The sequence below is a fragment of the Panulirus ornatus genome, chromosome 66 (genome assembly GCF_036320965.1).
Source record: "Panulirus ornatus isolate Po-2019 chromosome 66, ASM3632096v1, whole genome shotgun sequence".
Taxonomy (NCBI): domain Eukaryota; kingdom Metazoa; phylum Arthropoda; class Malacostraca; order Decapoda; family Palinuridae; genus Panulirus; species Panulirus ornatus.
In genome coordinates, this window is record NC_092289.1 from 22,702,420 (window position 1) to 22,727,922 (window position 25,503).

The window sequence follows — 25,503 nt, forward strand, 5'->3', positions numbered from 1 at the left end:
TAATAATCAGAATAAACACAATGATTGTCATAATGTCCCACTATGACCCAACAAGCTTGACCTCGTCAACATGCAGTATTACCGTCACTGGAAATAAAATGACCCCGCCAGCATTGACCTTTGACCTAAGTGATCTTTGACACAATCTGTTCTCTAAAGGGTTAGCCAACAGAATGCTCTCTCTTTAACCCACCCACCCACACACACACACACACACACACACACACACACACACACACACACACCATTACGATACCAGAATTATGACCTAAAATATCTAAAAAAAAAAAAAAATGTATAGAACATGAAATTTGAATTATACTTTGGTTGTATTATCAGTTGAGTTAATTATGATAATACATAAATAATTTATAACTGATGCAATGTTTATTTTTCTAATATAAAACCTTAAAAGTTGCCATTCAGACAACACACTACTGCCTAATTATCGTCTTCGTGGAATCAGAACACGAAGACCAATATTCATCAGTAAATGGAATCTTCATATTCATCAAACTGTCAGGCAAATACTGGCATCCAACTGCAGGAAGATATTAAAGAGACAACTACTTCTGAATAAAACTCCATTGATAAAAGACGCAGGCCTTCTGAAACGTTTCTCTTCATACGAACTGAATCTCAATTGGACGCATTACGGGGAGAGAGAGAGAGAGAGAGAGAGAGAGAGAGAGAGAGAGAGAGAGAGAGAGAGAGAGAGAGAGAGAGAGAGAGAGATTGCAAGGTAGATCCTACGTACATACTGACACAGGCACATATAGCGAGGCATTCGTGTTGACTACGACATCCAAACACGCACAGAAACGTTGTTGTATATATAAACATACATAGGTATATAAATAGCCGGGCAGGAGCCCCCACAAATACAGCCATTTATAATGATAAACAACCTTTATCATACCGTAACTGCAATACATACACAAACTGTATATATATATATATATATATATATATATATATATATATATATATATATATATATATATATATATATATATATATCTTACCCTTACGTTACTTACTCGATCAAACCACCTCACACCACACATTGTCCTCAAACATCTCATTTCCAGCACATCCATCCTCCTGCGCACAACTCTATCCATAGCCCACGCCTCGCAACCATACAACATTGTCGGAACCACTATTCCTTCAAACATACCCATTTTTGCTTTCCGAGATAATGTTCTCGACTTCCACACATTTTTCAAGGCTCCCAAAATTTTCGCCCCCTCCCCCACCCTATGATCCACTTCCGCTTCCATGGTTCCATCCGCTGACAGATCCACTCCCAGATATCTAAAACACTTCACTTCCTCCAGTTTTTCTCCATTCAAACTCACCTCCCAATTGACTTGACCCTCCACCCTACTGTACCTAATAACCTTGCTCTTATTCACATTTACTCTTAACTTTCTTCTTCCACACACTTTACCAAACTCAGTCACCAGCTTCTGCAGTTTCTCACATGAATCAGCCACCAGCGCTGTATCATCAGCGAACAACAACTGGTTGAGAGAGCAGAAGAGGGTGTTTTGAAATGGTTTGGGCACATGGAGAGAATGAGTGAGGAAAGATTGACCAAGAGGATATATGTGTCGGAGGTGGAGGGAACGAGGAGAAGAGGGAGACCAAATTGGAGGTGGAAAGATGGAGTGAAAAAGATTTTGTGTGATCGGGGCCTGAACATGCAGGAGGGTGAAAGGAGGGCAAGGAATAGAGTGAATTGGAGCGATGTGGTATACAGGGGTTGACGTGCTGTCAGTGGACTGAATCAAGGCATGTGAAGCGTCTGGGGTAAACCATGGAAAGCTGTGTAGGTATGTATATTTGCGTGTGTGGACGTGTGTATGTACGTGTGTATGGGGGGGGGGCCATTTCTTTCGTCTGTTTCCTTGCGCTACCTCGCAAACGCGGGAGACAGCGACAAAGTATAAAAAAAAAAAAAAAAAAAAAAAAAAAAAAAAAAAAATATATATATATATATATATAAATATATATATATATATATATATATATATATATATATATATATATATATATATATATATATATATATATACCTTGTCTTCATGCCCCAGAATCCCTAAAGGGCTGGTGCAACGCTCAGGTAGCTGGCCACGTCCACTGGGCTGGACTACAGATCAAGACATGTAATGATGAGTCTGTGTTTTTGTTGGGTGAGTGCAAGATAACAAGGGGTAGGTGTTGAGCACCTTCAGTGAGGAAGAAGCATCTTACGCAGGAAGGATCGTGAGATAGGTTAAATGGAATATTGTAATGTTGTTGATATGGGATGTGCCGAGAGCAGAGAAAGCTTGTCTCGTACATTCCTGGGGACTATAGTTTCAGACGGTGAAATGTCAGATGGATAAAAGCTTAAGGCTGGGTTGGGAGGGTCATTACGATCTGTATATCCTTTTGAGAGAGGATGATTTGGAAATACAAATTGCTGAAGTGTGAAGCAAAGTTTAAATTTCTGCTTTGGGGGGGGGGGGGGGGGGGGTTGTGGCTGGTTATAATGTAGTTTGGATGAGGTAAGTCTACTGCCGATGCAAAGAACTGAATGCCAAGCATATTGAGTTCAGATTGTATTGGAACCCAAGATATTTTACTGGAAATATTTTCGTGCGGTTGATGAATGATTGTGACAACCGGTGATTCTTCTGAATGCTCTGTTGTGTTTGCAGCTTTGTTACATCTGCTTTTGACATGACCAAGGAAGATGAGGCTTAGTTCCGGATATAGCTTATGATAAGTCTGTAGAGGAAACTATGTTCAATTATATATATATATATATATATATATATATATATATATATATATATATATATATATATATATATATATCTCAAGTACAGTAATGTACTAAAGATGCAATAACATCATAAGCATCAGTTTTGTTTTCATGATATCATTACAGCCATAATTACTGACATCCTCATTATTATAATCACCCTTACTGATGATCAGGGTAATCATCCTCTTTGTTTAAGGCAGCAGTCACGGCCACTGGGGCGTACATCAAGGGTAAGTCTGCTGGGAGAACTGGGGTGGAAATAGCGTCACCCATTCACACAGTGATGACGGGCCTACCCCCCTATAGGAAGCCAGACTACAGGAAAAACAGGTGCTAAAGTTTAGCCGAGCGAGAAAAAAAAAGTGCTGACGCTTGGCGGTTGCTAAAGAGTGCTAAAGCTTAGCGGTACTAGAGAGAGTGCCATGGTTTAGCGATACTAAAAAGTACTTACGTTTGAATGTGGTAAAGTGATAATGCTTAGCTGAGGTAAATAGTGTTAAGGTCTAGCTGTGCTAAAGTTTAGCTGTGGGAGGAAAAAGTAGACTTACAATGATTACTATTTAACAATTCCGTATTTTCAAAGGGTGTTAAACGTTCTGAGGGCATCTTTTACACTTGCTTCCTACACTGCTATGTTGTCCTACTATGCATGTGTTTGTATCTACTATATGGCAGTATAATCTCAATGAGATATACGTAGAAATATGTTGCTTCTGTGCCAGAAATGCGTGGTTCATATAAGGCAAATGGTCTCCTAGCAGACTTTAAGAAATCTTCATATATGACTTAAGAAATAAATCAAGACGTCATATCTTTTCTTTTTAATTATTCATATCATACTTTCTAATTATCTTGAGTGCTGCTTAATGAGAGGTATTTGCAATTTGACAAAATATTTAATCATTAATATAAAATCTGCATTATTACGTTTTGAATATCTAAAAGCTGAAATATGTATAACTTAAACGTATTGTGAAATAAAAAATTTATTGATTTTGATATGAATAAATATGTTATTGAGTAATTATCAAAGCATTTTCTTTTTTCACAGTGAATGCAACATTCTGCACAAGAGTACGTCAGGTGTTGATAATGTTTTTGTTAATCATCAATTTTCTTACGTCACAAAGGCTTCCAAAAGCTTTGAATATCTACAGATAATCAAACTTCATATTATAATTCACAAAAGAAAAATGTAGATTGGTTTTGATTCCCATTTAATATCACTTATGGCAAAACTGTGCAGAGTAGTGAAAATATTTTGTGAAAATAATGCTATAAAAATCATGTAAAATGATTATTGAATTATATAAGGCCATCTAGGCTTGTTGAAGACAATTATAGTTTTTTTTATTGACTTGTCAAATAGTTAGAATAATCTTTTTTTTTTTTAGAAAATTGCTCTTCCACTGAAGTCTTTAAATCTAAACTAAAAATGTTTCTACATCAAAAAGGCTATTACGAGGGTAAATAGGCCATACCACAGTTGTCACTGGCAATAATGGTATTTTGTTACTCAAATGACAACAATCGTAATAATAACAATCATTATTATTCATACGACAATAAGAAAATACATATTGGGAAAAAGAGGAAAAATAAGGAATATCATAATAATAGTAGTAGTAGTAGTAGTAGAAGTAATAATAATAATAATAATAATAATAATAACAGTAATCATTTTTCATATTGTTTCTCTTCGCTGTTTACATACCGATTGTTTTTTTAAAGGTAAAGTTCCTGTAGATAGTCTGGTTTCATCAGTTGGTTCAGATGTGTAGACTCAAGATGATGATGGTAATGTCTGTACTGTGTATTGTCTGTCTACTAATGTTTATGTTATGTAGCTATCTATTTATCTTTATCTATCAGTCATATATACAAAGACATGCACACCTATACATATACATCCGCACATACATGTGTGTAGGATGGAGTAGTGGATGAAGTGAGGTGAGGGTCGCGAGTGGCAAGCGCGACACTCCTGACGCAGCGCAGCGGGGCGGTGAGGGGCGGTGTGTCGTCTCCGTCGCCGCCGCCTACAGGAGCAGTGCTCAACGCCCTGCTCGTCACCTCCCGGGGCTGGACGTGTGAACACCACGTCTCTCCTTCACTTCCTTCCTGCATTCATTTCCCATTCATTCCGGGTCAAGAGCAATTAATTAGCGGGGTGTAGTTGCCTTGGAGATGTTATCGCCGGCGAAGCGGGCGACCTGTCGGCCGGCGCTAAGGAGTAATTACCTTCAATCCTACCTGCTGTGGGGGTGTCCAGCGACGCTATGGCAGGTCCGGTAGCTCCTGATGGGGTCTCTCTGTGGCTCTGGACGCGATACATGGGTCACTGGGACACTGCCAGCCACTCCCCGACGCACATCCACCCAACATCTCACTGAAATTAGCAGCGTTTTGGCCTCCTACACACACTGGCGACGACCGCCGCCACACGGCGTCCTCCGCCGGTCCGCCATGTTGGTGCTGGCGGCGACCACTCGTCGGGAGTGGGTGTCGGCCCGGCCGGCCCCGCCGCCCGCCGCTGATTGGCCGGTGGGCGCCGCTGGGCGGGACTACCGGTAACGCACACACGTATGCACTAACGCCAGCCGCGCTGCCAGGCCAGAGCGGCAGCGTAAAAACAAAACAAGCGAATTGTCGGTGTGCGGTAGACGGTGTATCGGTGTGGTCAGTGGCACGCGGTGCGACGTGCGGATGGTGATGTGCTGTGTATGGCAACCTTGGTAAAGCCTCCTGGTGAAGCCCTCCCGCCCCGTGCAGAGGCGTGCGTCGCGTCCGCCTGTGTGTCTGAGTGTGTGTACTCGCGGTTGGGTGTAGCGGTCAAGTGTTATACTCGGGTGTTAGTGGTGTGAAATAACAGTGTCTCTCTTCGGCGGCCGGACACTTGGCAGTGCCAGTGTCGCCGCGGTGCACAGTGACGACGGCCCTCCCTTCTTCCCTGGGGTACAACAGGATGCTCCTCCCTCCTCCCCCAGTATGTTGAGCCAACAGAACACGCCGCCGACCACCAACATGAACGCCCTGGGCACCGTGTACGCCACCAAGCGACGGCGACGCAATGGAAAGAGGTAAGATGACCGGCGTCAAGGCCCATGGGCCGTAGTAGGGTCAGGTAGGCTCCCTGGAGGACCTGGTTAGAGGGGGACATCACCAAAGAACGTCACCTCACGGTTAGGTGAGGGTATGAGGTGTTGAGGGGTAGGGTTTGGGTGTGGGGAGGGGAGGTGGCTTTACCCTAAACCTGCTCCCACCTCATTCAGGTGACAACAAGCCGTGTCTCAAACCCCAACCCGCCTCCCCTCACCTAAGATGCTCACCTGACACACCCCTCTCCGCTGTCACCTTCACCTGGCCTCAGGGACTTCTGCAACCTCACCAGATAATCGTGTCATTAAATCACCTGTTACGGTGAAAAAGTTCACCGACAAAATATCGCTTTTCAAGGTGGAAATACCGGCGCAGCGATCACCGGCGATAGCGAGGATAGCGTGTGTGTGTGTAATACGTCACGGGAAAGTCTTTCATTACGAGGCATAAGATTCAAACAACACACGGCGGTGAATTATGTGCGTAACGTGGCGTGTGACGCATGTAAACTGGAGGCGTACTTCCGTATGACAGGTTCTTGGCAGACATGACAGGCGTATGGCACCCGCCTAGCCTGGCCTCGTGGTCTTGGCACTCACCCGCCGGGCACAACCCGTGGCTCCGCCGCCGACCTCCGCCGACGAACAAAAAAGAAAAGGTCATCGGCAGCAGCAGGAGGAACAGGGTTCTTCAAGCTACCGCAGGACGCGGCAGGTGTGTGTGTGTATCTAGGGGGTAGGGATGCTGTGTGTCGGTGAGATAACCCGTGGCTGGCGTGACTGCACAGTTTGTTGCGGCCATTCGTGTTCGCATGCGGCAAGTCGCCGCACGCACAAGTCGCCGCACGCACGCACCGCGATCATCGCACGTCGGGCAGAGGTCAGGGGCCATGGGGGGCGGGGGGGAAGGGTTGTTCCCGGCCGCCGCCCCTGAGCATGACACTCCAGTCTTCCAAGATTTCCCTCAACTCCTCACGCGAAGACGATCCATGACTGACCTCCCAGGCGAGAGAGAGAGAGAGAGTCCTTTCGTGGCGGAGGACGATGGCTGGTTACGAACGCCCGATCACCTCGTTTCAGGATAACCTCATTGGCATTTTTGTGGAGCGACGTGTGAGTGGTCGTTAGGTCACCACCAGACTGCCAGTTTAGCAGTGTCGTTCTCAGAGGACTGGTGTCGTGTGAGTCTCTCTCTCTCTGTGGGTCATTTGCTCACGAGAGCCACTTCGAGGTTGGTTGCGGATCGTAGGCTCTGCGCTGAGGCACTTCGAGTCGGCGAAGAATAATACATCCGACGCGATTTTTTCTTTGAGATCATTTATTCCTTCGGTCCTTCACAAGCTCTCAGTCCATCTTCTTGCGATGATCCATGACCTCACAACGGAGTCCTTCCACTCGCCTGAATTCCTTAAACTCTCCTGGAATCCTTACGCTCAGCTGGAATTATCGCTGTTGTAATTTTTTCCCCAACGCCCACCGAAACTCTGACTACCCTCATGGTACTTTGTTTAATTTCTATTCCATTTCTCGTCCCTCCCGCTAGAGGTCTTTCACTCAGTCAGGGTAAAGCGTCCACAGATCTCTAAAAAGGATATTCAATCAACAGGGGATTGGCAGATGCTAACGTCACAGTGAAACCTGTAGGAGAAAACCAGTTTAGTTCAGTGATTAGAATAAACAGCAGGTTTTCATATCTTTGCCATAGACACGAAGGCCGGTGACACGTAACACTTCGCTGAAACTGACGGTGAAACACGACAGTTTATGTGGAAACGTGAGACGAAAACTATAATTTATCAGAACTTGCGGTAAATGAAAACGAAACAGGTAAAGGTTAAGGCGAAACACAGTTGTCTTCTGAAACTTGGGGATGAAACAAGACAGCTTGCAAAAGGGACGCCACTGTTTGCAGAAACTCTTGACGAAACAAAACAGTTTCTTGAAACTTGGGTACAGGAAGGTGGAAGGAGAAAGTCTGGCAGAATCTTAGGCGAAACACAACAGTTCCATAAAACTTAAAGGCGAAATACAAAGATTTTCCTGAGAACTTAAAGCGAAACACCAGTTCTCAAGAACGAGAAAAACACAAACACTTTGCTACAGCAGTGTCATATAATCATATATATATATATATATATATATATATATATATATATATATATATATATATATATATATATATATATATATAATTATAAACTCGCTAGAAGAAAACTGGAATTATTGAAAGTAAAGCAACTTTTTAACTTGATACTTGAGGGGGAAAAAGATCACTTTTTCTGTGCCAACAGAGCCAGGTAATCTTCATTAACTCAGGTCAATCACCACAGTAGTTCACAGTACCGGTAACCAGATGGTTAGGTCGAATGGAAGTTTCTTTGATAAGTTACAAAAACTTCATCTGTGGCTTTAATTGTAAGATCTTTGAGAGAATCTTTCACATTAGATTTTGACTTATTATACGCATCTTTTCGCGTCTCAAAATTCTGACTTTGAAATTACAGTGATATAGAATTGTAAAAATGAATGGAATTTTCCTAATAACCAAAATTGTGAATTCAAATCCTTTTTCATTTTTTCTCATTTATTCAACGTCGACATGAATGCGAACATAATTTACATGGGAAAAAATATATATTTTTTTCAACAGCAAACTGTGATTACGAGGTCTTCAAACTGCCAATTAGAAGTAAAGGGATTCAAATTACATTTCATTACTTTAAGTTAATAACACATCTAAGGAAATTTTCCATTCCTTTGATGACACGTCATTATCATCTTTTTCTTGAAATTATCATGTCATACCTCGCAAAACATTATTAAATGATTATTGTTATATGTTATTCTTAGGGCAAATTGTAAAGCTTATGATAAATGACGTTAACTGGAAATTATCGTATGCTATTTAGTTCTAGATAATTTTTTTTTACATCCATACGACGAAGATTATCAAGTGATTATCATGAATATCATAAAGTTATCGTTGATAATTCAAGCCAATATTGCCATAAATTTTTTTTTTTTCAAACTTGCCAAATCATTAACGAGAATTATAACGTTTTTTTAGGATGGAAAAAATAGTGTAATGAATACTGATAATTATCAAGTTCTCAAAAAAAGTTATCGGATTATTGATAACTAAAAACCTGTTATATTACCATTAATGAAAGTTTTCTAGTTATTGCCTACTGTGTTGTACTTTGATTAACGATAAATTATCAGGATAAGGTAGTGGCAATTATCAAGGTTTCCTCATCAATAATAGATAAATTATTGATATTCTTAGTGATTAATCCAATCATCATTACTAAGAACGAGCGAGTAATTACTGAAGTCAATCTAGAACTAGTTTAGCTATTTGCCTATCCGAATGGAATTCCGTAATTATATTTGATTTCACATAGTTATGTTTTAGATTACATAATCATATTTGAGAAAATCGACGAAATTACTTCACCGAATAAGTAGAGTGTACAAAGATGAATCCTCTCTCTCGCACACCTCATAAACGTAATTGCCAAGTTGCCTTTCACGATGAAATGTAATCATTGCAATGTAATCTTTTCCTTTTCAACGTGAAAAGTCCAGTGAGTGAACACCACTTGTTCCTTCCGCTATGATATAATTGACACACTGCGATTATGGTACAATGATCAAGATTATTCCTAGGAATTATTTAATTGTGGTTGTTCAATGATGACCTCTAATTTCCCCCGGAAGGTTCGTGAGACGAAGTAATCATTGGAATGTTATGGTTTTATACATTTTATGAAGGTTGTAGAAGTTGTATGAGATTCAAACGCCTCAGTACGCTTTGGCTGAAGAAAAGCTCATCCCATCTGTTTGTTCTGGCTGAACAAATGATAAAACCATCTGTTTGTTCTGGCTGAACAAATGATAAAACCATCTGTTTGTTCTGGCTGAACAAATGATAAGACCATCTGTTTGTTCTGGCTGAACAAATACATTGAACGCTTCTGCTTGTTGTTCTGACTGAACAGATTTTCTAACGTTTCTGTTTGTGAGATAACAGAAGTGACCTCTTTTGTTTGTTCTGAACACTTTTGTTTGTGTGAGATGAACGAGGTTTTTATTTCTTCTGTTTGAACAAGAATTTAAAACATCAGTAATAAATGTACAGTAATTAGTTCCCCATTAATGGGCTAATGATGTTATCCTGGGTTGTTGATAACTGAAGTCATCCATATATAAGTTGTTAAACAGTCATTAATGAGTTAATGATTTATTCCTGGGCTGTTAATAAATGAAGTTAACCATATATTGGAAATTAAACGTAATCTCGTTTATACAATATGTTTATCTACGATGTTTAACACTGAAAAAGTATCACATTAATGTGCTTTATTCAGGATGTTTGTTAATTAATTGGTTTGCCAGTAAGTGTTCAATAGAGGGACCATCTCATTAAAGATAATGACTCCATGGAAGAGTAATTAGTCGAGTTATCATTAAAGATTAAATTTCTCATCAACAGAGTTTAGAAAACTGTTTAAAAAACCGTATCATATTAAGGTCTTTCTTATAAAAGAAAATCGTAAAGTTTTTTCTATATAATGTCTAAAACTTTCACTTCAATTTAAAGACTAAAAAAACACTGTTTGCCACATGTATTTCATGGCCGAAAACCAAAAAAGCGTTATACTGATACAAAAAATTCTGGTTCACTGAAAATGAAAAAAAAGGTAATTGTACTGATTGAAAATGTAGAAGCTTCGGATTATAAATGTCATACATCGGAAAATTCTCAATCTAAATTTTACGAATGCAAATTAGGCACCTTCCACCCACGCCCCCAACAACACAGATTTCACTAAGAATTTTGAGAAGAAAATGACAATATGTATGAATCATTTTGAATATAGATACAATATATTTCTTTCTTATTTAGTTAACCTTTTACATTGTAAGATTATATTCATAGATCAATGACTAACCAGAGACCTTTAAGAAATTTCCTAGCTAAAAGCGTTGAAAAAAAACGTACATTCATATTCAAACGTATAAAAAAACGATGTATATTTATACATAATTGTTTCAACGCAATGGTTTATTGATGATGTATATATATATATATATATATATATATATATATATATATATATATATATATATATATATATATATATATATATATATATATATATATATATATATAAGAACTATTTAATCATGTTTTATATTATGATTATGTCGAGTGTTGAAACATGTCGATAATTCTTGCTGTAAATATAAGATTAAATAAGTATTATGTCGAAAGAGTTGAGTGATTTCTACCTATTGTGCAAAATGTTGAATAATTGTTTTCATTTCAGCGAGCGTACAATAACGTAGAAATATGAGATTAAATGCAGAACAACGAAAGATTAGTAGTTATCTATGCAATTCATCATACTGTAAAATCAATGAGCGACTATATAGAAGATAGACTAATCATATATATATATATATATATATATATATATATATATATATATATATATATATATATATATATATATATATATATATAGTGATGATAAGAGTGTAATAAAAGTGGTTTTGCATGAACTAGGGGTGTAGTGAAGATGAGGATGTAGTGAAGATGTCCCATCTGATTGTTCCTCCAGTCTTGTCCAAGCTGCGTTTTATTTATTTTTTTGTTTTTTGTCCGAAAAACCTGATTATGTTGATAAATAGCCGAGTGAATCACCTGAGAGCAATTCTGAAATCATAAACATTACGTCACAATGACGTCATAACATTCTAATGATGTCATTATGATCCTCGAACTTCAGAATGTTAATTCGTATCCTTAATGAGGCAATTACTCACCTCTGATAAAGGTATTTGCGGTATTTAAAGTAGTATATTATCTGTATGTGTGTGTGTGTGTGTGTGTGTGTGTGTGTGTGTGTGTGTGTGTGTGTGTGTATATATATATATATATATATATATATATATATATATATATATATATATATATATATATATATATATATATATATGCCTGATGACATACACCTGACCATAAAGGACAATACACCTGGTCTGGAAGGCCACACATCTGACTATGAGGACCATACATCTAGTTCTGGGATGCCACACACCTGGTCATGGGGGTCACATACACCTGGTCATGGGAGTCACATACAGCTGGTCATTGCGGTCACACACACACACACACCTGATCATGGGGGTCACACACACACACACAACTGGTCATGGGGGTGACACACACCTGGTCACGGTTATAATCTCCATTCTTTATTCTGTTGTACTTTGCTTTACTGGACTATACTATATTTTGCTTGACTCAGCTTTGCTTTGCATTATCTATTCTTATTTCCTCGTCGTTATTGTTAACGAAAATCAAATTTTCCAAAACAGGGCAGTTCGCAGTTGATTTGATTCCTCACGTCCTCCAGTGTATTACACTGCGGGTCCCCAGGCACGCATGCGTGTAAGAACTAGTAATTCTAATTAAAGAATAAAGATAATAAAGTTCCCGAGTCTTCCGAAATAATGCGGGGGTTTTATTAAGTAAAACTTTTGATGAAGATATGGCGTCTTTTACATCAACTGACTGGACTAGTAATTATACCAAGACCCTCTTAATTCCCTTAAATGTCTGCAAGCACAATGCTTGGGAGGGAGGCTGCCCTGTGTGTGTGTGTGTGTGTGTGTGTGTGTGTGTGTGTGTGTGTGTGTGTTTCATGTAATCACCCTAATCACTGATTTCACTGTGACGGAACTTTTTTGATCTAGTATTTCCGTCCCACTGGACCATCTGCGTTCTGTTAGGCTGTGTCTTATTAGACAGATACGCTAAAGGACGAGAATAACCTGTAGACAGGCACTTGATGGACAGGAACACTAGTAGACAGGCATCTAATGGATGGAAACACTAGCAGACAGGAACCTGATGGACGGAAACATGATTTATTGAACAGAAACTTGGGATTCAATCCCACATAAAGAGAACCTGTGTCGTGTGATCAGGGAGTGAGGGTACTTGTTTACGAGGAGGCACCACATGAGAAGTCAGGTCGACCAGAGCGCAGGAAGATCTAGACCTTGGAAAGAACGAGTCGTGTGCGTTAGGTGCTGTTAAGTGATAGATCTGAGATGGAGGGACCGCATATGTGTGGAGGGAAAAGCCACCAGCTCACGTGGGGGTGAGGCAGAATAAAAGACTATAACCTGGGACAGAGGAGTGAAACTTGACAGTTCACTGTGTGCACCCGTCGCTATACCCCCACACACGATGGCTAGGCGGGTAGTACCGGTAATATACCTCCCTTACCAGAGAGAGAGAGAGAGAGAGAGAGAGAGAGAGAGAGAGAGAGAGAGAGAATATCGCGCTGCTCAACATCTCTCACCGAAACTCGTCTCTCAGATTCGAACCGGGGACCCCGGAATTCACAAGACGAACCTATCTGCGCAGCCCCAAACCCCACACCCGCTCGCCACACAGCGTTTCATACCTCCCCGGTAATACCTCGCCATTTACTCCCACAGCTCCAGACCACAGAGCAAAGATGGCCCGCGAACTGGTCACTCCCTGAGGAGTAACCGCGAACGCCACAAATCTGCCGCGAAAAAAGCAATTATATCGTAAGGGGAAGACTAAGCACACATCCTCACACGCTGTGCGGTGCCTTACCACTAAGCAGGAGGAGTGGCGCCGGATATGAGGCGAGTTCCGGGGAATGACTGGTAACTCGTGAGGGACCGACTGTCAGTTTTTTGCTAATGAGTGTTCTGGGTTGTGTTGAACATCTGCCGACTTGATGGAGGATGTTTGTCTTGTAATGAGTTAATTTGTGATGGTTTGGTCTGGGTGTTTATGGTACTCCTGTGTTTACTGCAGTAGATGGTGTGTGTGTGTGTGTGTGTGTGTGTGTGTGTGTGTGTGTGTGTGTGTGTGTGTGTGTGTGTGTGTGTGTGTGTTTGTTTCATCCAACATATGTAGAACTCTTTGAGTCCTATATAAGAATCATCTGAGATTAGGGTTCGTATGGAAAATTTTTGGATACATCTTTAATTCCTTGTGGCCTCACAACAAAGTCCCAGATATCTGGAAAGTTGAGAGTGTAGCGCACATCTGGCTCACTCCAAACAGACAACGGCTCTAGATATCCCCCACCTACACCACATCAGACCCAACCTCATCTAGAATAAAGAAAAAACTTACCTCTGTTCCATATGTGTGGAAGCTACACTATCATCTCCCCCTCCCTCAACAAATATGACACAAAGGACATCCACACAATAACGATTCAGCAAGCACTAAACAACCACCATTATAACCCAGTCTCACAGTCTCCCCCAAACAAACATACACCCATTAGAAACTACATTCCCCAGACATGTAAGGGTAATACTTTCTCGTATGCGCTCTGGAGTCCTCTTCTATCTTTACAATATACAGGAACTGTCTTGCCTGTGATGTATATTTCACACTGAAGACAGAAAACATTGACTCCTTAATCCCCCCCTTGTATCACGTCACACAAACTCACAACACCACCACACTTCACCTGTGGTCCGGCCAGCGGACGTGGCTACGTCCCGTGAGCAGCGACACCTCCAGAAATTCGTGTAGAAAAATATTGTAATGAGAAGTGGAATCATGATTCGCGTTTTCAGGAAAGCAAAAAGGTTTATCATTCTTCATTTAACACATGTTTATGTAAAAAAAGTTATCATATATCAGTCTTACAAATATAACGCTTTAAATCTCTCATTGTTTTCTGTAAATCATAAATATATTTTCTCAATAATCACTTCCGTAAAAAAGATATTTGTGGTAAAGTTACGCCAACGACTTCCTGGATATTTACATAACTTCAGATAAGGAGTGAAATATACGAGTTGGAGATAGAGTTTAAAGGGACAAATTCTGGACATAACAAAAGAGAGAGATGGAAGTGTTCGTTAGGAGAGGGGACGCCAGCAGACTCGTGCGCCAGGTATGGTTCCTGGGGCTGGTAGGTAGCAGGGGTCAGGCTGGCGTACACATGGGGTCCCACGATGTAAACAGAAAGCAGGCGTATGGAGTCAGGAGGTAAGGAATCGATAATCAGTTGCTGGTGGTGGAGGTGGTGGCTGTGGCGTTGGCGGCCCGAGCGGGGCGAGCAGCCAGCAGCAGGGCAAGGCGAGGGGAACCCCGGACCTTCTGTCGGAGGGGAGAGTTCGCCGTGTCCTCCCTCATGAGGCGGATGACAGGAAGATTACCCCGGCAGTGAGGGGGAGAGAGAGAGAGGGGGGAAAGGGAAGGTGGAGGGGGAAATCCTATAGGTGGACTCTGTTGCGATATATACAAATGGAAGAGAATATATGTACATATATATATATATATATATATATATATATATATATATATATATATATATATATATATATATATATATAAGTGTCAAACTATGGTTAACATTGAGAGAGATTATGAAGGTACTAACTGCCAGTTCAAGGACAAAAGACATGTTTAAGGAACTGGTTGTTAGCACGACCCGTGGTTAAGGTACTAGCGGTCAGTACGTGGCGTGGTTAAGGTGCGTGGCGACCACTACGACGTGACGCATGGTTAAGGTCTGGGCCAATAACCTGGACGCATTTGGCAAAACATTGCTCACTGTGTCGCCAGGCCATGATGGAAACATTTCCGGTGTTTGATTTTTGTCGCCGTGTGTGTGTGTGTGTGTGTGTGTGTGTGTGTGTGTGTGTGTGTGTTTTAGCCTTACTGCCAGTAAGTCGGCACGAGGCTGAGCGGGGGAGGGTCGTAATAGGTTCGAATCCAGGGCGCAGCAGTCGGCCCACATAGTCAACATGTCACTCAATCAATCAGCATGTCTCCCTGACATGCGCCATGCATACATGACCAGTTATACATATGTACATACGACCATATATACATATATACATAGACACATACATGCCTTCAAGATCTGTACAAAGATACATCACATAATGGATCGGTCGATAGATGCAAGTAGATCAATCTGATAAAAACCAAGGGAGGGGAAAAGGGAGGAAGCAGATAGTCAACCATGTGTATGGTTGTGGGACCAGTGTGCAATTGTCCGATGAGACTCGGCCATTGTAGTTTCGGCTAATGTAGTCTTAGCTATTGTAGTCTCAGCTGTTGTAACTTCAGCGGCAGTGGATAGTTTCAACTACTATAGTCTCAACTATGAAAGCCTTAGCCATCGTCACCACCTATTTTAGTATCGGCTATGGTAGTTTCAGCTATTGTAGCCCCAGCTATTGTGGTCTCAGCTATTGTAGCCCCAGCTATTGTGATAGCTTTCGTAACCCCAGCTATTGTGGTCTCAGCTATTGTAGCTCCAGCTATTGTGGTCTCAGCTATCGTAGCCCCAGCTATTGTAGCCCTAGCTATTGCGGTCTCAGCTATCGTAGCCCCAGCTATTGCGGTCTCAGCTATCGTAGCCCCAGCTATTATGGGTTTCAGCTATCGTAGCCCTAGCTATCTGGGTCTCAGCTGTCACAGCCTCAGTTATTCCTCCTCTCAGCTCCTACAATCCTCGGCTTCAACCCTTTCCAACATGGCCTCCATTCTCCCTGCTATTATCTTTATCGTTATCCTAATAAAACAATTTACTTCTGCTCCAGACCGTCAGCCATGCTAGCTGCTGCTCCAGACCGTCAGCCATGCTAGCTGCTGCTCCAGGCCGTCAGCCATGCTAGCTGCTGCTCCAGGCCATCAGCCATGCTAGCTGCTGCTCCAGGCCGTCAGCCATGCTAGCTGCTGCTCCAGGCCGTCAGCCATGCTAGCTGCTGCTCCAGGCCGTCAGCCACGCTAGCTGCTGCTCCTCCAGCTGTTGATGTTGCTGTCATTCCCCCCCCCCCCCTCTCCCAAACAGTCCAAGGAAAGAGGGTAGTGTTTGGGGTAACAGTAAGGTAATGGGTTTGATAGGTAAGCTCTAAGGTAAGGGCAGGAGGAAGGTAAATCGGCGAAGGAGTCGTGTGAGATTAGCAACTGTGTAGGTACGTTCTGTGGGTAAATTGGGTAACTGTGAGGTAGATAACAGTGAGAGGTAACAAGAATGAAGGGTAGGAATAGGGTAAGGTAAATAACGAGGGCAAACGGCATTGAAAAACAGTGAGAAGTCAAACCAGTGAAAGGAAACAACATTGCTGGGTAGTAAGAGGGAAGAACAGATGGGGCAAAAACAGGGAAGACCCATAAAACGTAACGAAAGTGAAAATAAAATGACATTCACTGCACGACAGTGAATGGAATATATGTACAACACAGGGAAAACATTTTATACAGCTACACACACACACACACACACACACACACACATTATGGCGGTGTCACAGATCCGTAAGGGCGGGAGCAAACTACCCTCTTCCCATTTTTCATGAAATACATTTATAATCCCAACACTGCAATAATCCCGGGTTCACCCCAGTCCTCTCTGTTTGTCTGGGGCGCAGTAACAGCGGAGGGAGGGGGAAAGGAGGGAGGGAGGAAGGGGTGGAAGGGGAGGAGGGAGGGAGGGAGGGAGGGAGGGAGGGAGGGAGGGAGGGAGGGGGTTCAGAGATGACGCTGTTGTAGACACCGTAGCGTCGGAGTGACTGGCGCACGTAACATGTTTCCTGTCTACTGTTGGGTCGTGAAAACGTTTTTTTAAATCTTGATTTATTTAATATTTATTTCTTCACTGAACCTCATCCGTCTGATGAATGTATGTATGACTGATCAACACTCCTCACACCGGTTATCACACAAGCAATCACTCTGAGGACTTAGAGAATTTGTGATAAGACTTTCCCCTCACTTTCAACAATGTGGTCAGGTTTATATCAATGCAACTGGCTTAATATCATCGTTAACAACATCAAACTAGTGTTAGGTATGGGGCGAGAATGACAGGTCCACCTCACTGACCCTGGTCATCAGATTGACCGTTAACTATGAAGGTTATGACCTATAACAACTAAAGAATGAATAGAACTATTACTGAATCGCCTCCAACCATAGCAGAGATAGTACGATGCATCAAAATGTTAGTTTAGATAAATTAGATAACTTTATCAATGGAGAAATTGTGAATATGTTTCCCAGAACACAGGTTAACCTTCAGTTTGTAACTTGAAGGAGGTGAGGTCGTCGAGGGTGACCTGTGACCTAATCCCTTCACCTTTTTCTTAATTCATTCACCTGCCGGACCCGCCCAGCAGCGGCTGGTGTATTATATGTTCACTATATCTGTACTCAGTCCTGGCGGTGTAATTATACGAAAGCGGCTGACAACGTATTTTCCGTTTCGACGTGGTTTTACCTGCATACCATACTCTCTCTCTCTCTCTCTCTCTCTCTCTCTCTCTCTCTCTCTCTCTCTCTCTCTATATATATATATATATATATATATATATATATATATATATATATATACTGTAACATTGTCATACACGAGCAATCTAACGTCGGGGCCGAAAGGTAAACCCGGATTTAATAATCTCATATTTTATATTCCTTTGTGAAACTTTCATTCCATTTTTCTGTCTTTAAGCTTCATCTTGAGGATGACTTTTCCCAGGTCTTCCCCCCATTACGCACTCCCTCGATCTTCACGTAATCAAAGGTAATTTATACAAAGTGGGGTTGTTAGGAGGTCTTAAATATCAGAACCATACCATCGTCATCTTCAACTTTCGCTTCCTCCCTCACACCACATGGCTGACAACCTCCCTCCCTCCTCCTCCTCCTCCTACCCCACTCCTCCCCTGGTGTTCACGTTTCTTCTGTTCCACACAAAATACAGTTCACAGTGACTTAGTAACTTCTTGGTAACTAGAATTCATTTTCCGTTTTTGTCTGTTTCTCTTCCTCACGCACACAGACGCACACAGACACAGACACAGACACACACACACACACACACACACACACACGTCACAAAGACGTGCCTATACAAACACACACAGGAATGAGAGGCGTCTCAATACTCAGGAACATTTAGTACGCCAAAAGAATCATAACCCAGGACACTGGACGTAGATACCAGTACCTAGAGAGAGAGAGAGAGAGAGAGAGAGAGAGAGAGAGAGAGAGAGAGAGAGAGAGAGAGAGAGAGAGAAGCCTCCTCCTCATTTCTTGACGAAGGAGTACAAAAACGCTCCAATAAGTAGCTGGAGTAGTACCTCCGTATCCTTGTCTGTCTCCCGCACCGGTGAGTAAGACATCTTCTCAATCAATGAAGGAAACACATCTTTTATTTTTTCTTCATCATTGAGTCATTAGAGGAGTCGGGAGGAAACCACAGGGTCGCGCAAGCCCAGGCCAACGATGCAATTACACCCCGAATTGTTGTAATTAGCCAAATATCATTATCGCTCCTGTTTCGTACATGTAAATTAGCCCGTTTGTTGCCCGGCGTAACAATGACCCTCAGGGCTTCATATATACTGCCTGACAATAGGAAGTGTGAGCAGGTGTGTGTGTGTGTGTGTGTGTGTGTGTGTGTGATTTCTAGTGTCGTCGTGGAGCAGGGAGTCAGCGGTGGCCGGTGTGAATCAGCGCGCCCTGTGTTCGACACCCGATGTGGACAGGTAGTTCACACTTGTTACATTTTCTTAGTTTCTTCTCTTCCGGTTAGTAAAGCAGTACCTGGCGTAAACTGTGTAAAAATATCTACATTTCTATCTATCTATCTATCTCAGAGCTTGTGGTTCCAGACAACCTGCTTGTGAGGTGTTGACTGATTATAACCCAAGATTTTCAGTCTACAAGATGTACATTTTCTGTTTTTTTTTTGGGGGGGTGGAGGAGGAGTGGGGGTATAGAAGATGAGACAATTTGATTCTAAAATCTTAAGAATAGAATTTCCTCTATTTTGCGCTGGCGTCAGGACATTTGTGGTTGATGTGATTCTTTTTAGAAATTTTCGTGGCGATATATTGCTTGTTAGGATGGTCTGTGTTGTGAGACCGCGCGGCTTCAACCCCCACACCCCACGATTGTCTCATCTGCTACTCCATGATCCACGCCTTATCTACCCCTCACACTACCGATAATATCTACACCACACCACACCACACCACACCACTCCACACCACATCACACCGCACCACACCACACCATTCTGCATCACACCACACTTCGTCGCCACCACAACACCACAAGTTGGTATATCCTTACAACACCCACGCCAGCCTTAACCAACCTCCACTTGCTCACAATCATCCTCACGTCATCTATACCATAACATAAAACCCAGACAGAGACGACGCATCCTACACCCTTACAGATCTCGTCAACAAGACTTCCATCATCCACCTCACCCGTCCAATACCACACACACACACACACACACAGACACACACACACACACACCACACCAACCACAACACCAGGTAGAACCACACTTACCAACTAACATCAGGATGCGTAGATCCTCACCAGCAAACACGACAACACCAGGACACACAGCAACACCCCTGTACCCCTTTACACCACCCACACAGAACCCACACACCACCCACGCCAACTGACGCCAGACCCCCAACCATTACATTATCACCAAGAGCACCGCCCACACCAGTATAGACAACCCATACCGAAAACCACTGCGTATCCACCACTATATATCCACGCTACACAGTGGTTCTACAAGCCACACCAGGGTACACTATACACTTGTATCCCTACAAACTTTCCATGTAAAACCCACCATATCCAACCAACAGCTTACTGACAGGGGAAAAGAAAGCATATTGATGAACGCGTAGATAATTCTGTTGACGGAGAAAAAAAAAAAAAAAACCCAAGACTACATACATCTACTGTTACCAACAGTCTGAGTTGTCGTTGAAGTTATGGAGTTGGGCAACAGTGTACACAGGGAGTCGTACTTCCCTATAACGGAAGTCTCTCTAAAAGTCGCGCCAATGTGGATCGATCTGTGGCACCGCTAGCCGGCGCTAACGAGCAGGGTCGAACCCGGTAATAGCCGGTTCTGTGATACATTAAAATGAAAAAGCCTCAATATTCCCCCCACCCCCCCCTTCCCCCCATCCCCCTGCAATGTGACAGATGGCCAGAGAGGGCGTTCATTAGTATATAAATTTATGTAGCAATTCTATATGCATGCGTAGCTGTGATAACGAGTGGTGTTAGGCTCGCTAGGGTAGTAGGGGGGTGTGGGCGTCGGGCGCCGGGCGGGGTTCAAACCAGTGCGGAACTCTGCTTCAGCTGTTTCGAAGCCGGTTCGTCAGGTGGCAAAGTTTCCGCGGACAGATGCTTCCTCTACCGGACGCTGCTGGTGATGTTTCTCTCATTCCTTCCTTCTGCAGATGATAAATTCTAAGTGGGTTTTTTTTACGTTTTTTTTATATAGATATATTTTTCTGGCACAGAACGGTTGGGGACGGAGATAAGAGTGAGCAACATCTGTTCGAAACCTGTTTCGGTGTCTGATGGTTCAGTGTTTCACTATGGTTCATGGCCGGGAAAAGAGATACAATGTATAATCCTTTTTTTTTATGTCTCTTTAGTCTTTTTCTTTTTTATCTTTTGGATAAAAGTAAATCTCTATTTGTTGCTTGATAGACATTGTTGTCATTCTGATCACGTGTCGTGTTTACCTGTGTTGTTTGTTACTACACTACTGTCAAGCCGCTGGCTCAACCGTTGGCATATGTTGTTACTATGAAGGTGACGTATCTGTTGTTGTCACGTAGGTGTCACGTTCATGTTACCATAGATGTGACGCCTGCCTCACTTTACATCAACCTTTGCGATACTATGCAAGAATGATTTACATCTTTCTCTATCCAAATGTCTAGAGTAACTCACTGGGCAGGGTCGTGCTGTGAGTTCCCCTGCTATCTGGCAACACTGGATCGTAACGTGGCGTTCCTTCCTGCGTCAGGCTACTGGTAACACTGTGTCGTAAGGCGAGGTTCCCATCCCCTGTGTCAGCCGACTGGCAACAGTGCGTCGTAATGTAGGGTTCCATCCCTTACGTCGTCTACTGGCAACAGTGTGAGGGTTGGGGGGTGGGGGGGCGTGTCTTCCCCTCCCCCGTGTGTGAGGGGTGGGTGGGGGGGCGTGTCTCCCCCGCTAAGTGTAGCGAGTGATGTGAAGTTTGTCAGATGTGGGTGATAGGGGGCGTGGCCTCACTAGGGGCGGGGAGAGGGGAGCTAAAAGGGGCGAGATATCGGAAGGGGAGGAAGGTTGCTATGGCCAGGCACAGACGACGGAGTTAAGAGAGAGAGAGAGAAAGATAAAGATGATTCAGGAGGAGACAAGAAGGAAGAGGAGGAGGAGGAAGAAGAAGAAGAGGGTGGAGGAAGAAGAGATCTTTTGACTATGTAAGAGGGAAGATTCAATAAAGACATGGGGAAAAATGAACGAAAGAAAGGTTTAGTGTTTGAAGGAAGAGGGTATGACAGACGACACATGGGAAGGAAGGAATGAAGGGAGGGAGGGAAGTCAGAGGAAGAAGAAAATAGATAAGAGAACTGGATGGTAGATGAGGTCAGACTACTGTGGTGAAGCAGAGGTGACCCGGATCATTGTGAAGGACTGAAGAGTTCAATGATGTCAACAGTTTCTTGTGATGATCTTTCAGAGAGTCCTTCCCTCAGGTCAGACTCGTTATGTACTGTCCCTAACTACTGGTCACGGGTCCTGTCGCTAGGCACCATCCTAGGTACTATTCCTTAGTACTTTCCATCGATCTCAGTCACTGGTAATTATCATCGGTCACTGGCCTTGGGTAATGTACACAGGTACTTCCCTGTTGTGCTGTGTTGATGAGCTGTCTTGACTACTGTCCTCTGGCGGTACTTACGGGTATTATTGACCTTTGCCACATACGAGGCCCTGTCCCCACTATATGACCACAGAATAACTGTCATGTCTTCTGTAAATACTTTCCCTTTCGATAACTTTCCCATGTATGTACTACCTCGGCACCGTCAACGGGTTAAGTTTGTAAGTACTGTCCTTATTCAAGTACCATGGGATGTACTTAACTGTATTTTCCTCTGTCACTTACCACTGACACTTTCCTAACCACTTTCCAAAGCTTAATACATCGTCTTGACCTCCTGGTGTACTGTCCGCGCGGAGCATGGGTACTGTCCTGGAGGCACTGACGTTAGAGAACACAGTACTGCCCTGTAGATGTTGCGCCTTACGGAAAATCTATACAATACATAATTTCCATTAAAAATTCCACGTACGTAAGGAGGGAGACACCGCTCAACCTAACCCCGTTGCCGGAATCCTCCAAGATTTTATAGGAACCTATTAGAAAAAGCTCTAATTAAAAACCCAGGCAAAAACTTATATAAAAAAAGTTGTCTTATTAAAAGACTTTCATAAAAATGGATTAATGGGTTAATTAACCGGGTGTGTAAGCGTCCCTTTTGAGTTGCCAGTTAGGCTATATACGCCGCGTGTATTCCATCCGTCCCTCTCGCCATATGTACGTACATATATACACACACACATATACCAACATCTCCTGGACATATTTACAACTGGTCATATATCGTATATAACCTATACTTTACATGTCCTTCCTACCAGACACATCCGGTATAAAATCCCTCCCTTTTTTTTCTAATTAATCAGCACCCCCCCCCCTTACCCCCTCCCGAATTGTTCCAGTAATATTTTTCCCTGGATGTTGTACTAATATATTAATGAAATTCCCCGCGGAGCTGGCATTAATCTCTTTCCCTCCTGCTCTCACTCTTTTCACTTAATTTTTCCTCCTTCTCTCTCTCTCTCTCTCTCTCTCTCTCTCTCTCTCTCTCTCTCTCTCTCTCTCTCTCTCTCTCTCGTTGTATTAATCACCTGATCAACCATGATTGATCACGAGACTTTACATCGTATGATCGCTCTGGAGGGCGTTATGTGTCGTCCGTTTGGTCGATCATTTAACTCTCTTTAACGTTGAAAGATTTATGTATAATAATTATAGTACTTGATTTGATAATGAATAAAGCAAATAATTTCATTATTATGATATTCTATTCAATTTGTTCACGTGAAATATCTAATATCAAGGGACTTTCGATGAACGTAAAGAGCAAATAGTTAAATTTCGACACCATGAATTACAAGAGGACACTGGTTGTTATAACTGGTTGTTATAACTTTAAATAGATAACAGTAAATATGTCCTGTATACATACACACAGCATGCAGGCCCGGGGTCTACATGGGTTCGAATCCTGGGTGCGGCAATCGGTCCACTCCCAATCCAGGTGTTTATTCTCCCCTCCGAGCTGGTCAATAAATGGGTACCTGGCTTACGTTTGTGTGTGTGTGTGTGTGTGTGTGTGTGTGTGTGTGTGTGTGTGTGTGTTACACACACACACGCACTTTAATTTTATCTGTTAATTTCAATTAATTCGGTGTAGCGGAGTAGGATTTGTAACAAGAATATATGTAAATGATCATACAGCTCTAGGACCCATTTCATGGGGTTCCTTCATATAAAGGCTGCACTCCATGTGAGAGCAGGGTAAGGTGGGCTCCTTTGGGACAGTAGGATACTCCTTTCCGTCCACTCACAATGATTTATCCTTGTCGAAAGTATCTTCATGTCCGGGAAAAATATATATACATATTTATATACATCTGTATATATAGAATATCACCATTATGTAGATGTTCAATCTCTCTCTCTCTCTCTCTCTCTCTCTCTCTCTCTCTCTCTCTCTCTCTCTCTCTCTGCCTGTCAGAATTCGCCCTTATCATTCAAATAACAATTTTCAACTACAACTCTCGGCTCCTGATTAAAATTCATCCCTGAAAAATAGATCACTGAAATAGATTATACAACGGGGAATAGAATATAACAGTGACTGGAGACAGACCCTCCCAGGAATAGATTAAATACAAGACCAGTGTGTTCAGGTAGCCAGAACCCTCACGGTTGACATGGGCGAGGAGCGAGTGTGGCCAGGTGCTGTATGCGACCATACGGTGCTCTTGATGCTATCTCTCTCTTGACCATCTGTATTGGTAACACTTACTAGGGGAGAAGGGGGTGGACGGGGCCATTTAAGGGATGGGGGGGGAGGAAGAGTAATTAAGGGACGAAATAGAGGTATGGGTTGATTTAAAGGGTGGGGGAATAAGGAACAAATGCCCCCTTACCCTGATGGTATACATGTATATTCATTTTCTAGTTTCCTCGTATACATTAGTTGTATTTCCGTCTACACTTGAATACATTACCTACAGCAACATAGCCAACACCTGTATCTACCAGTGACTTCCTACATCAACTCATCCACTAACTACTCCACTTAAGAGTCTTCACAGGTCTAGTTGACTAAATCTAAATATCCATTCACAAATGACTCGATTTTGAAAGATTCTATTTTGGATTAATTGAATCTTACACAAAGGATTGAATCTTACATAAAGGATTCGGTAGAGCATTGGCGATGCGTGAGCTGGGGGTCTTTGACCACATGAGACATGGCTCGGGGGGTCTTTTCTTTGATGTTTTTTCCTTTATAATACGATTATGTAAACACACACACACACACACACACACACACACATATATATATATATGTATATATATA

At 42.4% G+C, this 25,503-nt stretch overlaps 1 protein-coding gene across 4 annotated transcripts in view; it reads left to right on the forward strand.

Annotated features, from left to right (window-relative positions):
* Positions 1-5,471: 5,471 nt before the first annotated feature.
* ss (aryl hydrocarbon receptor spineless) overlaps positions 5,472-25,503 on the forward strand; it is a 314,320-nt gene continuing 294,288 nt past the window's right edge. For all 4 annotated transcript variants that reach the window (XR_011712270.1, XR_011712271.1, XM_071658638.1 and 1 more), the window contains exon 1: positions 5,472-5,898. Coding sequence is in view for 2 of the 4 variants with exons in the window: in XM_071658638.1 (XP_071514739.1) it covers positions 5,807-5,898 (92 nt within the window). In the remaining 2 variants the exon portion in view is untranslated. The remainder of the gene's footprint in view (positions 5,899-25,503) is intronic.